An 18560-nucleotide genomic window follows, 5' to 3' on the forward strand; every position below is an offset into this window, starting at 1 on the left:
TGCCTCCCCCCCATTTACAAACACTTTAATTCCATTTTTTCATTCTCTCACATTTTTTCTTTTCCCTTATTCCCCTTCCTCTACCCTTCCTTGAGTACTATTATAGTTTTTTACACCAGAGAAACTATTTGGTATTTACACATCTGATTTATTTCACTTAGGAGTATGTCCTCAATATGTATCCATTTTCCTATGAATGAATCTAATTTCTTATTCTTTATGGCTGAGTAGTATTCCATTTTATAGAATAACCATATCTTCTTTATCCAGTTTCCAACTGATGGGCAAATGGGCTGTTTCCAAGTTTTAACTATTATAAACTGCTGCTATAAATATAGGTGTGCATATGTAACTGTGATATGATTCTTTTAATTCTTTTGGAAAGATACCCAGCAGAGCTATGGCTAAGTCAAATGGAACCTCTAGTCCTAGCTCTTTGAGGTACGTCCTTTTGATTTCCATAGTGGTTGCACCAGTCTGCACTCCCACCAACAATGGAGAAGGGTTCCTTTCTCCCCCAAACCCCACCAACATTTGTTATTGTGTGATTTCTTGATAGCAGCCATTCTCTGTGGGGTGAGGTGGAATCTCAGTGTTGTTTTCATCTGCATCTCTCGAATGACCATTGATGTGGAACATTTTTTCATATATTTACTTGATGCTTTTACTTCTTTATCTGAGAAATGTCTGTTCATTTCAGATGCCCATTTTTGAATTGGGTCTTTATATTTGGGGGGGCTGATTGATTTGAGTTCTTTATATATTCTAGATAATACTCCTTTGTCTGAGGAGCAGCTGGTAAAAAGTTTTTCCCACATTGTAGGTTGTCTCTTAGTTCTGTTGATGATTATTTTTGCAGTGCAGAAGACTTTTTTAAAAAAAATTAATTTATTGGTACATTATAGGTAGACAGTACAGTTACATTCTTTACTGGGATCTTGTACCTTTACATGCCAGGTCTTGGTTCTCATTTTTTCCCCTTGTTCCCACCGTCCCTTCACCCTCCCCTCCCCTCCCCCCTTCAAACACTTTAATTCCATTTTAACATTTCTTATATTTTTTTCCTTTTCCCTTATTCCCCCTTCCCTATCCTTCTCACTGTCCCTACACCTTTGGTCCTTTTCTTCCTATTTCAAATTGCTAAGTGTCCCATTAGGATCTTGAGGACTATTTTAGTTTTTCACATCAGAGATACTATTTGGTATTTGCATATGTGTGCCTTATTTATTTCACTTAGAAGCATATCCTCAAAATGTACCCATTTAACTATGAATGAATCTACTTTCTCATTCTTTATGGCTGAGTAGTATTCCATTTTGTAGAAAAACCACATCTTCTTTATCCAGTTTCCAATTGATGGGCAGATGGGGTGTTTCCAAGTTTTAGCTATTACAAACTGTGCCGCTATAAACATGGGTGTGCATATATCACTGTGTTATGACTCTTTCACTTCTTTTGGAAAGATACCCAACAGAGGGATGGCTGGGTCAAATGGAATCTCCAGGCCAAGCTCTTTGAGGTATCTCCATATTGACTTCCACAGTGGTTGCACCAGTCTGCACTCCCACCAACAATGGAGAAGGGTTCCTTTCTCCCCACAACCCCGCCAACATTTGTTATTGTGTGATTTCTTGATAGCAGCCATTCTTTGTGGGGTGAGGTGGAATCTCAGTGTTGTTTTCATCTGCATCTCTTGAATGATTAGTGATGTGGAACATTTTCTCATATATTTACTTGCTGCTTTTACTTCTTTGTCTGAGAAATGTCTGTTCATTTCAGATGCTCATTTTAGAATTGGGTCTTTATATTTGGGGGAGCTGGTTGTTTTGAGTTCTTTATATATTTTAGATAATAGTCCTTTGTCTGAGGAGCAGCTGGTAAAAAGTTTTTCCCACATTGTAGGTTGTCTCTTAGTTCTGTTGATGGTTTCTTTTGCAGTACAGAAGCTTTCTAATAAGATGAGATCCCACTTGTTGAATCTTTCTGCTAGTTCCCATGCTACTGAGGATTTGTTCATAAAGACTTTTCCTATGCCAATGTCTTCCAGAGTTCTACCTAACTTATCTTTCAACAAGTTTAGTGTTTTTGTTTTTATGTTTAGATCTTTAATCCACTGGGATTTTAATTTAGTGCATGGCGAAAGATAAGGGTCTAATTTTAATCTGTGGCACGTTGAAATCCAGTTTTTCCAACACCATTTATTAAAGAGGCTATCTTTCCTCCAGTGGGCATGGTCAGCTCCTTTGTCAAAGATGAGGTAGCTGAGTGCATCTGGAGTTGTTTTTGTGTCTTCTAATCTGTTCCACTGATCCTCAGGTCTGCTTCTTTGCCAGTACCATGCTGTTTTTATCAAAGTGGCTTTGTAGTATAGTTTCAAATTGGGAATTGTTACACCTGCTGCCATGTATCTGTTGCCTAGGATGGCTTTTGCTATTCTAGGTCTCTTATGGTTCCAAATGAATTTTTGGATTCTTCTTGCTAGTTCTGTGAAGTATAGTGTATGAATGTCAATTGGTATTGCATTGAATCTGTATAGCAGTTTTGGTAGTATGGCCATTTTCACTATGTTGATTCTTCCTACCCAGGAGCAGGGGATATCTTTTCATTTTCTTAAATCCTCCTCAATCTCTTTTTTCACAGTGCTGTAGTTTTTAGTGTAGAGATCTGTTGCTTCTTTTGTTGGATTGATTCCCAGATACTTCATTTTTTTAGATGCTATTGTGAAAAGAATTGTTTCCCTAATTTCTTTCTCAGTGAGTCTGTTATTTGTGTACAAGAAAGTTATTGATTTTTGGGTGTTCACCTTGTATCCAGCCACTCTGCCAAAAGTGTCCATTAAGTCGAGAAGTCTTTTGGTGGAGTTTTTTGGGTCTTCAATGTAGAGTATCATATCATCAGCAAATAATGACAGTTTAACTTCTTCCTTTCCTATCTTTATTGCTTTAATTTCTTTCTCTTGTCTAATTGCTATGGCTAATGTTTCCAGAACTATATCGAAGAGGAGTGGTGATAGTGGGCATCCTTTTTTTGTTCCTGATTTTAACGTGAAGGTTTTCAGTTTTTGGCCATTTAATATGATGTTGGCTGTTGGTTTTTCATAGATAGCCTTTATTAATTTGAGATATAGACCATCTATTCCATTTTTTTGCAGAGTTTTTATCATGAATGGCTGTTGAATTTTGTCAACTGCTTTTTCTGCATCTATTGAGAGGATGATGTGGTTTTTGTCCTTGATTTTGTTAATACAGTGTATTACATTAATTGATTTACATATGTTGAACCATCCTTGCATCCCTGGAATAAATACAACTTGGTTGGGATGAATGATCTTCTTGATGATCCTCTGTATTCTGTTTGCTAGTATCTTATTGAGGATTTTTGCATCTATATTCATTAAGGAGATTGGTCTGTAGTTCTCTCTCTTTTTTTTTTTTTACATCTTTCCCAGGTTTGGGAATCAAAGTGATATTTGCTTCCAGGAATGAATTTGGAAGTATTGCTTCCCTTTCAATTTCATTGAACAGTTTGAAGAGTAATGGCAGTAGTTGTTCTCTAAATGTCTTGTAAAATTCAGCAGTGAATCCATCAGGAGCTGGGCTTTTCTTTGTTGGGAAGTTTTTAATTACATTTTCAAGTTCACTGACTGTAATTGGGGTGTTTAGAATGTTTTTATCTTCTTTGTTCAATTTTTGTAATTCATAAGTATCAAGAAATCTGTCCATTTCTTCTGTGTTTTCCATTTTATTAGAGTACAAATTCCCAAAGTAGGTATTAATGATCATCTGGATTTGTGTGGGATCTGTTGTGACTTCTCCTTTTTTGTTCCTGATTGCATGGATCTGAGCCTTTTCCTTCCTCTTTTTGATAAGGTGTGCTAAGGGTTTATCAATTTTATTTATTCTTTCAAAGAACCAACTCTTTGATTCATTTATTTTTTGTATCATTTTCTTAGTTTCCATTGCATTGATTTCTGCTCTTATCTTTATAATTTCCTCTCTTGTTTGAGCTTTGGGTTTTTCTTCCTCTTGTTTTTCTAGGAGTCTAAGATTCATCATTAGGTTGTTTATTTGAGTGTGCTCTATTTCCCTAGTGTGGGCATTCAGTGCTATGAATTTTCCATGTAGAACTGCTTTCATTGTGTCCAATAGATTCCTGTATGTTGTATTGGCATTTTTGTTTATTTGTAAAAACTGTCTGATTTCTTCTTTGATTTTATCTGTGATCCATTGATTGTTCAGGAGAGTGTTGTTCAATTTCCATGTGTTTGTGAAGTTCCTACAGTTTCTTATGCTATTGATTGCCAGCTTGATTGCACTGTGATCTGATAATATACACGCAATATCTTTGATTCTTTTGCATTTATTCAAACCTGTTTTGTGAGCTAGTATGTGATCTATCTTGGAGAATGGCCCATGTGCAGCTGAAAAGAATGTATATTCTGATTTTGTGGGGTGGAACACTCTATAGACATCTAATAAGTCCATGCCTTCAAAATCTTGGTTCAGTTCTAGTATTTCATTGTTGATTTTTTTGCCTAGATCATCTGTCTATTTTTGATAGTGGGGTATTCAGATCCCCCACTACAATTGTATAAGTGGTTTTTTGGTTTTTCATGTTACTTAATATTTGTTTTATATAGTTGGGGGCATTAATGTTTGGTGCATATATGTTTATGATTGTCATTTCTTCCTTTTGCATTGTTCCCTTTACAAGAATGTAGCGGTCTTCTTTGTCTCTCTTGATCAGTTTTGGTTTGAAATTTACTTTGTCTGTGAATAAGTGTGCTATCTCTGATTTTTATCTGGCTCCTGTCATGTGGATAATTGTTTTCTACCCTTTCACTTTCAGTCTATGGGCTTCTTTTTGCACTAGGTTTGTTTCTTGTATACAACATATTGTTGGATTTTGTTTCTTCTTCTTCTTCTTCTTCTTTTTTTTTTTTTTGTAGCAGGGATTGAACTCAGGTCCTTGCACTTGGAAGGCAGGCCACTGAACTGATGAGCTATATCCCCAGCCCCTAGATTTTGCTTCTTAATCCATTCTGCCAGTCTATTTCTCTTGATTGGTGAATTGAGGCCATTGACATTGATGGTTATTAATGATAAGTACTAACTTCTTGTCATGCTATTGTCCTTTGGTTGGTTCTTTTTAATTTTTTATCCTCTCCTTTTAGTTTCTTGCCTTGGCTATTTGATTTGCTCTGTTGGGCCTCATGGTATTGTGATCTTCATTGTCTTTTTCTAGGATATTGTTTAGAATTGTTTTTAGTGCTGGTTCGGTATTCATGAAGTTTCTCAGGTGTTCTTTGTCATGGAAGTATCTTATTTCCCTATCCATTTTGAAAGAGAGTTTTGCAGGATACATCAGTCTAGGTTGGAGGTTCTTTTCTTTTAGGATTTGAAGCACCTCACTCCAGGCTCTCCTTGACTTAGGGGTTTGTGTTGAAAAGTCTGCTGTGATTCTGATGGGCTTTCCTTTGCATGTGATTTGTTTCTTTTCTCTTACTGCTTGTAGTTTTTTTTTTTCTGTTGGGTTTCTGGGATCTTGATTATTATATGTCTAGGTGTAGATTTTTTTTTTTTATCATGGCTAGTTGGAGTCCTATATGCCTCAGTTATCTGAATGTCAAATTCTTCCCCTCTGGGAAGTTTTCTGTCATTAATTCTTTGAACAGCTTTTTAAAGTCATTTGCATTTTCTCCTGCTACTTCATGGATTCCTATAAGTCTTATGTTATTCTTCTTTGCATTATCTAGGAGTTGTTGGATCGATTTCTCATGCTCCCTGACTGTTTTTAAGAGACCTCTCTTTTCATGGTCCCTGTCTGCGATCCTATCTTCTATATCTGAGATTCTATCTTCACATTTTTTTATTCTGTTGCATACACTTTCAATAGAGTTTTTAATCTCCTGGAGATCTGTTTGAATCTGTTTAATGGATTCCATTTCTTTCCTATGTTGGGCATTCATTGTTTCCATTTCTTTCTTATTCTGGGCCTTTATGGCTTCTGCTATGGTCCTGAGCTCATCTATTTTTTTTTTTTTTTGTCAGTTTCTGTTCTAGAGTCTTGAATCATGACTTTCATTTTGCTCACCATCTCTATGGTTATCTGGGAAATTATTTTTGTTTTGAATTTTTCTAGAGCCTGATCGATGTGTTGTGTTACTTCCTTTGCTGTGAGTTCTGAGTGTCCTCGAGGTTCATTATCAGACTTTTCATCCTCCTTTGCCCTACTTTTTGCCATAGGTGGACTGGAAGTCTGTCTTTGTGCCTTGCTTAAGTGTTTTCTCATTTTTATTTTTGCTGTTGGGTTGTCCTTGATTCAATGTCTGGGTTATTAAATCTTCCTGATATCACTGCTCTTCAGCCCCTGACTCTCTAAGGACTCATAGACATTCTCACTTTCACAATATCAGAGAAAACAACAGGTCAAGTCAATCCCTATCCCTTATCCCAATTGATACAATCAACAATACTACAGGATCAATCACCTCCTGCAAATTGACCACTTGTGGTAGTCATTAATCCATCACCCTCCAACCATGTGAAATAAATTAAAATCAAGAAGCAGCCCTAAATATGTTTGCAGTGAACAAACTCCTCAACATAGTATATTTACCATTTAGGATGGGGGCCTAGACCTAATTAGGAGGAGAAGAGTAAACAAGTAAAAGAAGTGGAGAAGGTTTCAAGTGAAGCCAGAGGACACAGAATGACCACACAATCTTTAGGAAACTGCAATACTCAAAAGGAATAGACAGAGTGCAAGTATAAGGACAAGAATATATCCCCTTAACAGCATTAGGGGCTCACTTTCCCTTGAAACTACCGACCCTTGAGTAAGGCTCAATGATAGAAAAAAAAGAACATTAATAAAAAAGAAAAAGTGATAAAAGAAGAAATCTGAGTTAGGGCAGGAGCAGGAACAGAAAGGGAGATGAGGGACAATATGGTGGAGCAAGAAACTGAGTTGTTGAAATTGGACAGAAAAAAATTTACAGAGTGGAATGAGGAAGAGAAAGAAAAGGACAAAAAATGACTTTGAAGGGCCTCTTTCCGACTATATCTCTGCTGTCATAATACATATCATGTGCAGCCATGTGCAGAACCAAATCCCCCTATCTCAGCTAGCCGATGGCAGACCCCCACAATGCAAACTGACCTCAGGTCACAAGGACCAATTTGAGCTCCCCAACCTCCTGCAGGGTTTAATTCCAGACAGTTTTATCACAGATCCCCCACCCCTTCTTTAAAGATGTTCAAATATGGGAGCTCAGAAAATTACCCTTTGTAACCAGCTATGTCTCTGCTGAGTGGGTCCAAGGACTGGCACAATCAGGAGATCTGAGAGTAGTGGGGTGCTCCACGGCACCTGAGAGACTACCCTCCTGGTGCTGGAGCAGCAATGGCAGTGCCCGCAAGGGAGGGCGTGGCTACCCAGACTCGTGGGCTGAGCCCAGGCCAGCAAAGGGAGATGTGATGTCTGAGCCAAGCTGCTTTCCCTGAATCTCACCTTGCTGGCTGGCGCTGGAGGAGCAGCAATGGCTGAACATAGATTTTATTAAATTCAAAATGCTAAAACTTTACAAAAATTTCCTGTTAGATTTGTTTAGCGACCTGTGATAATGACTGCTTTCACTATCTGCTTTTAAAAGATATATATTTTTCCCCATAGACTTAACAACAACAGTCTAAACAATTAACCCTTTAAAGTTGCTTTTAAAATGCCTTGTCAGCTATGTGAGGGGCCTAACAATCCCCTGGCACTGGCCCCACACCAGTGATCTGATTCTTTTCTTCAACTGGCTGGAACCCAGTCCTTACTTCAGGCTTTAAACTCACCATTTCTCCTGCATGGATCATATTTCACATATTTCCAGAGTAGCACAATTGTGGACTCTGAATCAGATGGTTTGGATCGGAAGTCTTACTGTATTCCTTACCCACAGATTGACCTCCTTGTGCCTCAGTTAATTTGTCAAATGGGGACAGCCACCCTCCTGAAATGTTCTAAGACCTTCAGAGCAATGTCCCGTAAATAATATGTGTCAAAGGAGAGTACACATAACTGTGATTTTTATCCTTCAAGGCAAAAAATACATATATCTCATAAAATTTTCTCTAATATGGAAGAACATGCTCAGTTTGTTCTACAAGTTTCATTTATCTTGAGAGATCCCAATTCTATTTGTATAAATATTGTTAGAGGCCCGGGATTTAGGTCAGTGGTGCTGCTGTCTGCCTCATAAGTGCAAAGTCCCGAGTTCGATTCCTGGTACAAAAAAAAATTGATAGATCATTATTTGAGAGATAGTCTTATTATTATTTTTCTTCACTTTTACTCACTCTTCTTACTGCTTTTGAATCACATTCCCTAATTTAACAGGTTGTATTGTACAGCAGGGAGACCATGGAAGTAGAAAAGGTTGAAAAACCAGCAGGTACAAATGTACCCTTGATGCTGGGCCCTGGTGGTACCTGGACACAACCCTAAAGGGATTGTTAAACCAAATAATTCCATCTCCTTGCTTTCCTCTAGGTTTTCAAGAATAGTTCAGAAATCAGATTCCAACATGTACACTATTGCTCCTTTCTATTTCCTACTTTTCAAACTATGTTTGTATTGATCCTTGTTTTGCTTAGAATAAGAAATGTGCTCTTTAGAACTGCATATGATCCAGGTTTGGATTGGTCAGAGTAGTTGCCTTTGGAGTAGTTGGCCAGTTCTACTCACTCAAGAGGTAGAGTTGTGGGGATCAAAAAGGATGAGCAGGAAGGTAGATGCTGGTTCAGTGAAAGAGAAAACTGGTACTCACACTGCCCAGCAGAGAAATGGGTTGCCCCAAGAGTATGTAAGGCCTCCCATCATGAGCATTTTCTGATGATTTATTTTCATTTTGTACCTTAAAATAAATTATGCTGAGATAGTAACTATAAGTTGCATAGAAAATAATCCAGATAACCTAAATCTGATTTTGATTGGCCATACTGTTAATTCAGAAGTTAGATGAAAAATAAAACTACATTTAACTTGTCATTAATTAAAGAAAATGAGTTCCATTGTATGAGCAAGACATTATGCCAGGAGTTACAGGGGATTCAAAGAATATTAGTAGAGAGGTTCCCTCCTCTGAAGTGGTCAAGAAAAGGCAAAAAATACATAAGAAGCTAAGTGATAACACACTGAAGGATGATATATTTTTCAGTCTAGTGACAGATATTTCACTGACTGCTGACCGCATGGGTGGTTCAGTAATAAATGTCATGGCAATGGAAAGGAGGGAGCTGTGAACTGCAAGCCTTTTCAGGATGATATGTTAGTCTGCTCTGGCTGCCATAAGAGAATACCACTGACTGGCTGGGTGGCTTAAACAATAGATGTTTCTTTTCTTGTGTTTTGAGAGGGTGGAATTTCAAGATCTTGGTGTCTGCAAGTCTGGACTCTTCTTAGGCCTCAATTCTTGGCAGGCAGATGATCACCTTCTTCCTGGGTCCTCCTGTGACCTTTCCTGTACCCATGGTGTCTCCCCATTTATCCTGATCCTCTCTTATAAAGGCACCAGTCAGATTTCATTAGAGTGCACCCTAATAGCCTCATTTAAATTTAATCACACTTGAAAGGTCTTATCTCAAATACAGTCACATTCTGAGGAACAGGGGGTTAGAGCTTCAACATGTGATTCAGGGGTAGACAATTCAGCCCATAAAAGATGGCTGCTTGGAGGAAGGTAAAAATAAAGTACATCTGCAAGAAGTGGGACAGAGACTAGCTAGGCTGAAAGGTGAGAGAGAAAAGAGTGGGGAAACTTTCAACTTACAGAGACAAACTAGGGCAATGCAGGATTTCTTCTCATCCTGAGAAAATCCCCAACACTAACACATGTTTTTCCTCTTCAGGAGACAAAAGTGAATCATTCCTGACAAGAGGTGCACTCATCAATCCTGACTGGCAAAGTGACTGTAAGTTGACATTACCCTGTTTGCCTTTGTGTTGCCAGGCAGAATCACAAGCTATAAAAGCATTACTGGAGTAGAGAGAGAACAGGAACAAAGCTGTGCCCCATGCATACCTGTGGGCCGTTTTGAGGTCAGTGACAGCTTGGCCATTGATGAGGCATTAGAAATTGTCACTCACTGCCAGGCAAGTTGTGATTGATCTCTATAGATTTTAGTGATTTACTTAAAGTTCTCATCCTCTTTTTTATTCTGAGTATTTTTAAAATTTAATTTTCTTTTTTCTGAAACAGATTGCATTTCACATTGCTTTCTTGGTTTTCAGTAAATTTGGGTGTAGTAGGATTTCCATGGTCCAGAAATTCTTTTGAATGTTATCAGGGCTTTTTATCGGAGACTGGATTTTTATTAGTTTTCTTAACATTTACTATATCAACAACAAAACAAAACAAAATGAAACCTCCCCAAACCAAGAACATGACTCCTTTCTTCTCTTTTTTCTATTTGAGTGTAAATGGAATACATTTATCTAGTAAACTCTTACATTATGCAATTTAGGTACTGTTCTAGAGCACAGTGCGCTCCCATTCCAGGAGAGTTTACTTTTCTGTGCTTCTTCTCAATTCAGGGATCAATACGTCCATCAGTTCTATCCAGATTGTGGAACTCCAGCACGTAATTGATCATCGGTATTGCAGTAACTGGCTCCAGTGTGGGTGGGTAAGCCCTCTTATGATACCATGCTTGTTTCTCTAATTTACTCAGGCCACTAGGTTTGAGACTGGAATGAAAACTAAAGCTACATCATGAAGTCCATTTGTGCTAACATTGCCCCTTAAGTGAAAACACAGTGATTACATGGGTACAAGGGAATCACAAAATAATTGGTATTAGCAGATGTCAATAAATCACAGCCCTAGTGATTTTAATCACCCGATTTTATGGCTAAGTCTGAAGCACAAAGCCTGGGAACAACTCTGTGGCTGACTCTGAGGGCACATACCACAGGCACAGAGCTGCTAATTAATGTTATAGACAAGAAAGGCAAGGTCACTGATGGCTCCAAATTATGAGTGAACTGACTTACGTATATTTTAATAAAAGGGATATTATTTTAATTAATGAAAAAATATAGCTTATCTTAGTTTTTTCCATAAGAAGTGGAAAAAAATCTAGGTATTGCAAAAGTTACCAGCAACCTCTATCTTTTATGTGTACTGTATCTCCTATAAAAGCATGTAATGAAGCACCAAGAAGAATAGCGTGAAAATTGCTTCAATAAACACAAATGCAGGTGGTAGACATTAAAAACAGGGAGTTATTTATTTGACAAATATTTACAGAGTATCTGCTAGATTAAAGGCAAGGCATGTATTTTTTGAACTAGTGTAATAAATCATATGGGTTTTCAGCTTTATATCTTTTTCAGTCTGATAGAATTTATGCTTGATAGCCTTGAATTATAAAAAATAACTTGTATGGTTCTTTATTATGCCTACATTAAATATCATATTCTCACAAAAGCCCTAAGAAGTTAGTGTTATGTATTCTTATTATGTAGTTTTCCATGAGTTTTAAAAAGTTTGCCTAAGATCTCATCTAATGAATTTGCCTCAGAGAGTGTTGTTAATGTGTAGGATGACATAGTGCAAAAGAATCAGACAACTCAGTCCTATGGATTAGACGAAAATGTTTATTCTCCTTGAATATTCATTTCTCAAGTATAAGATGGGGATACTTATCTAGTGAGTTGGGTTGCTGTGAAGCAAACAGACACTGAGAGCCGGTTATAGGAAATTGATTCCATTAATCTAGGCTTCCCAAACAAATCATTCCTGACCATAAAGCAGATTTTTCTATATATTTTAAATATATTAATTTACTGAAATTGTACTGTCCTCAACTTGGTACATAAGTAGCACCCATCTTTTTTTTCTTCTTTTTGAGATATAATTAACATGAAAAAATTGTGTATATTCATGGGGCACAAAGTGAAGTTTTGATATCCTATACTTTGTGAAATGCCAGTTCTTTCAATTCTTTCCTCACTTGTCTAATTTAAAGTTGTTTCTCCATATAATTCATGGGATAACCAGTTATAAGGAGAAGTTGTATTAGATACAAATGTGCTGTTTCAGCTGCAAGTTTTCATTACAATATCAATCAATGGAATTTCCTTTTTTCAAAGTATCTTTCTCAAATTTGGGGTGTAGCAGCAGGGAGGAATCTGTGGATAATCAGTTCTGTTTTATAATTTTTCTCCATTACTAAATGATAATAAACACTATAATAATTGTAGCAGATTCAGGTTCTAAAAGTACTTATTTTCCATTAATATTATTTAAAAGTGAGTGATTTGTGGTAGAAAGACTGGTATTAATTTCAACCTTCCTTTTCAGGGGGATTATGAGTTTGAGGTCTTTGCCTCATTTGTTTTCTGAAATCTGTATCTCTGTAAAGGGAACTAGAGTTATATCCTGTGCATTTAATTTTGTGCATTTGGTTTGGAATTTGACTTTCTATCATTTTTTCCCATGTGTTTTCAAAATTATGAATTTTGCAATATATTTTATATGTTATATGTGAACAAGACCACTCTGAAATTTGACAAGTATGTCTCTGAAAACTAGGTTAACTATTTTCTATATTTATTATATAATATTTCACAGCATGTAGAGTATATAGTAAGTGGAAAAAAGCCCTCCCTTTATATACTGATTTTCAGTTTAATTTTTTTTCCATGATTAGGCCTGGATATTACCACTACAATATTCCTGTTAATAAGAACACACCCACAAATGTCAAATTCTCTCTGGAAATCAAGTAAGTACATGGATCTAAAAATTTTGTTTTAATTTTTATTACTAATTAGCCAGCAAGTCTGAATTTACTTGACAATTCCATGTGTAAGTTAGGAGGTGGAAAGCTGTCAGTCTGTGAGTGATGGTGAAGTGTCTGGCTTGGGGGGAGTCAGAGCCAGGGCAGGGATCATCCAGGCCTGCAGGCAACAGTGGCTCCAGACTACAGGGAAGCTGCGAAAGGGGAGTGGCTTTGTTTGGACACTCACAGCTGCAGTTCTTCCCTGACTATTTCCCTTCAAAATAGGGTGGGAACAAGAGTAATGAGGTATGACTGAAAAAATGCACTGTGTTAAAGTAAGAAATACTATTACAGTAAAAGACACATTGCTATTAAGCCCCCTCAAAATACTCTCATTTTGAAAACACTCATCCTATCACACACTGTTTTGTCACTTTCTGAAACAGTTCTGGAAGTCTTTTTTTTGTCAAGTTCTTGTATCTGCTTTGATACCCTGAATTGGTTAAAAATATTTACTTTTCTTTCATGGTCATTTTGACATTGAGGAAGGGCCAAAAGTATCTGGGTGGATGAGGACGCACATGTTTTTATGAGCTTGCCTTTCTATTGAATAACTTTCAGCAGCAGCATTCACTGGATTTTTTATCACACCTTGTAAAGAGGGCTTCCAGAACTGCTTCAGAAAGTGGCAATAATGATGAATTGCACATGTTCAAAGCAAGGAGGGAATATTTTGATGGAGATTAGCGGTATTGATTCTCAACTCTGATAAATTTGTAAAATTTTAACATTCAGAGTTTTTGATCACCCTTTGTAGTTTGGCCCCTCAATGGGGAGGCTACTTGACCACCTTGTTTAGGACAGGAAAAAGAAAAAAATCATACCACCACCACCACCCCTTCATACCAAGGAAAGAAAGAAAGAAAGAAAGAAAGAAAGAAAGAAAGAAAGAAAAGGTTAGAGTTTAGAATTGAGCAGACTAGTTTTTAAATATTGTTCCTGTCATTTACTAATCCTATGATCTTGGAAAAAAAGAAAGAGAAAGAAAAGGTTAGAGTTTAGAATTGAGCAGACTAGTTTTTAAATATTGTTCCTGTCATTTACTAATCCTATGATCTTGGAAAAGCCACATGTCTTCTCTGATCTACCATTTCTTGTTCTGTAAAGTGAATATTACATTGTGCTATAACATACAGAGGTATTGTGGGAATTATTGTAAATACTGGTGTAATTAATATATACCATTTGCTGAGCACAGACTATGGGTCAGACACTGACCCTGTTATTACTGGGTCACATAATCCTCCCAAAAACCTTCCCAAGATGGTATTTTTTTCTCCAATTTGTCTTACAGATGGGAACACATGGGTATAAAGGGGTAAACAAAATGTGTTCTGAAACTCACAGCTAGTTAGCAGTGGGGCTGGGATTCAAGCAAAGCCCTCCCTTCCAACCTCTTCCGCCTCCCCAGGGATGAGATGTCATGATGTTGCCCCTTCCTAATCCATAGTAGGCACTCGATAAATGTAGCTTTCATTTTACTGTCCTTCTCTCCAAAATCACAGAACTCCACTTTAATCTATTATTATTTAGTATTTTAGGTAATTGTGGTATTTTAAGGCTTACAACCAATTTTACTTTAAAACATCATGCAGTAACTCACCATGATGAATGAGCATTTATATCTTGATTTTAATCTCTTTTATTTTCCTCTCTACATTTCCTCTCTTCTCCCCTTCCTTTTCTCCCTCTCCATCCCTTTCCTTGGCCTTTCCACTCTCCGGGTCAGTGAATCCTCCTCTATCACCCCACCCCATCTTCTCTATTTTACATGGGCTCTCCACTGGTTTTCTCATCAGCTTTGTGTGGATGAGCAGGTAATGACACTCAGCCAAGCTGCTTGCTTTGCAAAGGTTTGTTTCAGGTACCTAATGTTTCATGACTCAGCATATTGATCTCACATGTTAAATGTGCTAATATTACATGCTAAGTGTGCTATTCTTACATGATAAATGAACTATTCTTTAGCACTCCTTGATAACCTAGAATAGCATTTCCTTTAATTCCTAGCTCCAAGGAAGGAAATAAGAATATATATATTTTATGCTTGAAGTGGTAGTAGATCGACTTGCACCACTAAATCAGGCCTGTTGGTCCATGAACCATTTTGAAATAGGTGTGATTTTAAAATAATACATTTAATGTTCTCCCCTTAACCACGACTTTACTTCCTATAATTTCAGTTATCCATAGTCAGTCATGGTATAAAAATATGAAATGAAAAATTCCAGAAACAGTATATTTTCAAGAATATATTGTTATAATTATTCTATTCTATTATTGTTGTTGCCAAACTTGCACTGTGCCTAATATAGCAATTAAACTATAAGTACATATAAGTAAGAGAAAAGATAGTACATACAAGGTTTGCATTATTTGTGGTTTCAGGGTATCCACTAGGGGTCTTGGAATGTACCCACCATGAATAAAGGGGGAATACTGAAAACTCAGCTAAGGATGTCAGTTATTTCCATTTATGCGGAAGGATTGTTTCCAAAGAGAAATGTATCTCATCCTTTTAATAGTGATTCACAAATTTACTTTCAGAAAAGAACTGTTCTTTCTTCCTCCCCCTCTGATGGCTTTGAATACTGTTGATTTCTAATGGAACTCACCCCAAAACCCTTATTTATATTTGTTTGCCTTGATATTTCACATAATGTCTATCTAGGCCAGCACCTTTCACAGTCTAAAATCTTAGAAGTTTCAGATAAATGCAAATTCAGCTGCCAGTGGAAAGAGAATGACATACCAAAAAATCACTGAAATTATGTAGAAATGAGAAGTGCTGATAGAGTGGCATAGTCATAATGCTTGGCTTTAGAAACTATCCTGTGCTGTTTCAGTAGTTGTGTGCGTGTTAGGTTTCTCTCTGTAGTAATTTGATGTGAGCTAGCCTATCAGTATCACTGCAGCGTGTATAATAATGAACTGTATGAACTTTCAAGGGATTTTCAAGTTCTATCTCCATCCATCCCTCTTACCAAGATGTGGCCTAGTAAGAACTGGTAACTCCTTTTTCACTTGGCCTCTTTTCTTTGTCTCTTGAAGCACAACAGAGCCATTGATAGTGATCCGGTGCAAAGTTACTGTTGGAAATATATGTTTCCATAGTAATAAGGAAACTAAAGGGACTCAAAGCGGTGGAGAAGTCCTCCCAGAGATGACACAGGTAATGTTTTCTAGATCCTTGATATTATGCTCTTGATCCAGAAGAACTGTTTAAAGTCATGGCCTGTGTTTCCAACTGTGGGAGGGATGTCTTGAGCCAAATGTGCTGCTTCCTTGTTCTGGCTGATTGTGGTCATGAAGCTTGGATCAGTGCCTTCCTAGTGTCCTTTAGAAGCTGTAGACTGTTCTTGTGACACCTGTCAAAAGCTGCTATCACAGATGCCTTTCCTAGTCATCAAGGAATGCTTTTAAGCCAATACTCTCACCAATTGAGTGGAAAATGTGGTTATAAAGTAGATCTCTCTTATTCATTATTTAGGGTTATCAGCACATTTGGAACCTTCCTGTGGCCCCATTCTCTGACAGTGTATACCATTTCCGTGTAGCTGCACCAGTAAGCTTGGATTTTTAATTTCTTTTTAGTAAGGAATTGACCACTAAAAGAATAAATAAAATACTTTAGCTACAGTTAATTTTTTCATTGATCTTTCTTTTCTCTTGTTCTAACAGGATTTAGCTGACTGTTCAACAGATCCTTATTTTGCTGGGATATTCTTCACAGATTATTTCTTTTATTTCTATCGACACTGTACCTAATTTATTCAAGTTTGGTGTTTTTACCAAAGAAAAACGCTCAGAAATACAGTTAATGGACATCGATATTCTCTTAAAAGTTCTTTCATCTTTTCTGTGAAACATTCACACTTATTGCTGAAGGACTTTTTCAGACTTTGGTTTCTAATGGTTTTAAAACATTACCGAGAATAAAGTGTTTGCTGCAACTTGAAAGAATGTGGTATTTGATTTTGTCGTGACTGTGAAGAAAACATTTCTTGAAGTAAATAGTACATTGGATTTGAAGACACTGCTTCTTGTTTTAAGGAAGCTGTAGATCAAAATAAGAAGGTCTAGCTCTATCTTTGTTTTATTGTATTTCAAAACTGTTGAGAAAAAAATCATAAAAGGCTATGTCACTTGGACCCACTAATATAGATTCTGGAAAATATGTGATTGGGATTAACCTTGTGGGAGGGGACAGTAATGTCTGGTGCTGAGTTCACATTTAGGTAATCTCTCTCTCTCTCTCTCTCTCTCTCTCTCTCTCTCTTTCTGTCTGTCTCCAAAATGTATCTTGCTGATGAAATGGATTTAAGTGGAAGAGTTGCAAATCAGCTTTGTAATGCTTGATGGACGTTAGGCTTTTGTGTGATCCCTCTTGTGCCCAGACACCACTGAAATTAGTCTAATCCTAAATCAACTTCAATGGCCTGGCTCATGCCTTCTTTTGAATACTGTCATAAAAGCTCTTACCTGCAGTTCATGCTTCCTCTACTTCCAGAGTGGCCCCATGGCTCCCCACGTGACCTCCCATGGAATAGCATGACCTCTTGTCTTGGGAGTGGTAGAGTAAAAGACTATCTTTTTGATGACATTTGTCTCCTAATTTGTTGGTTGTATTATACCTCATTAATTTAACAATATGTAATGTTTTCTATAATTTTCCACTAATATGCTGTGTTTTATAAGGGGAAGAGCCAAGGTCCTCTCACTGGGGTACCAGGTATTGGGATGCTGAATGTCTGGATTCTCTTATCTTATGGTTTGTCTGAGAATCAATTAGGATGTGGCTCTTTGTTTTTACTTCACAATGGTATTCTGCAGTAATAATATCCTCTTTCTTATTTTCAGATTTTAAGTATATGCTGTATAGATTAAATTAATTGTGAGACTTCAAAGATTAAGAAAAGAAAAAGCATGACTCTTTCTGTGACAGAAGGTATTTTCTTTTTTTTTTGGTACTGGGGATTGAACTCAGATCCTTGCACTTGAAAGGCAGGCCACCGAACCGCTGAGCTAAATCCCCAGCCCAGTATTTTCAATTAGCTTTGTAATAGAAATATGGCTTAACCTTGGGATCAAGTCTTTGCCATGCCTTTAAGTTCTGACTTTATCTGTGTCTCTTTAGGCAAGCTATTTAATTTTCTTAAGCTTTCATTTCCTCACTTATAGACAAGGATAGTGAATACTTACAAGACAGGAACAGCTGGACATGGTATGTAAAGACATATTCTAAATAAATATGCTTTTATTATATAAGCAGAGAACAGAATCATTATGAATATTACAGTAGGATCATGAAGGGACTGAATAAATACACATAAATCAAGACATTTTTATTAAAAATAAAAATCAAATTGCACATAGAATATATGCATATTCTATTATATTTATATTTTATTATATTTTGAAATTGTTTTTCCTTTTACTAACAGCATGGCCTTTGCAGAAAATAGAATAAAGTATTTAATTCTCAGGAGAAGTATTTTGGGATTCCTTGTTTCTTAGATTCAAATTTAGTCATGGGTCTCCTGAGCTGTAGTATCAGCATGACTTGGGTCCACATGCTGGAGTTGTCTCCCACATCTTAGTAGAATCTCACATTGTTAGTATGGGAGAGATTCCATTAATTTACTCTTTTTCTTCTAGTAAAGGGATATTTGTCAGCACCACACATCCCATGTTCTTTTTATTCATGCACTTATACTTAAGACACTG

General features: G+C 36.9%; 1 protein-coding gene across 1 annotated transcript in view; it reads left to right on the top strand.

The window, feature by feature from the left end:
• Positions 1-16691, top strand: part of Myrfl (myelin regulatory factor like) — an 85246-nt gene extending 68555 nt beyond the window's left edge. Inside the window, exons 18-23 of the mRNA XM_033763775.1 lie at positions 9897-9959; positions 10582-10669; positions 12702-12776; positions 15885-16005; positions 16324-16398; positions 16515-16691. Coding sequence (XP_033619666.1) covers positions 9897-9959; positions 10582-10669; positions 12702-12776; positions 15885-16005; positions 16324-16398; positions 16515-16601 — 509 coding nt within the window. The 3' untranslated portion in view covers positions 16602-16691. The remainder of the gene's footprint in view (positions 1-9896; positions 9960-10581; positions 10670-12701; positions 12777-15884; positions 16006-16323; positions 16399-16514) is intronic.
• The last annotated feature ends 1869 nt before the right edge of the window (positions 16692-18560 follow it).

This window comes from Fukomys damarensis, unplaced genomic scaffold (genome assembly GCF_012274545.1).
Source record: "Fukomys damarensis isolate Sample0158 unplaced genomic scaffold, DMR_v1.0_HiC HiC_scaffold_15, whole genome shotgun sequence".
NCBI classification, from domain to species: Eukaryota; Metazoa; Chordata; class Mammalia; order Rodentia; family Bathyergidae; genus Fukomys; species Fukomys damarensis.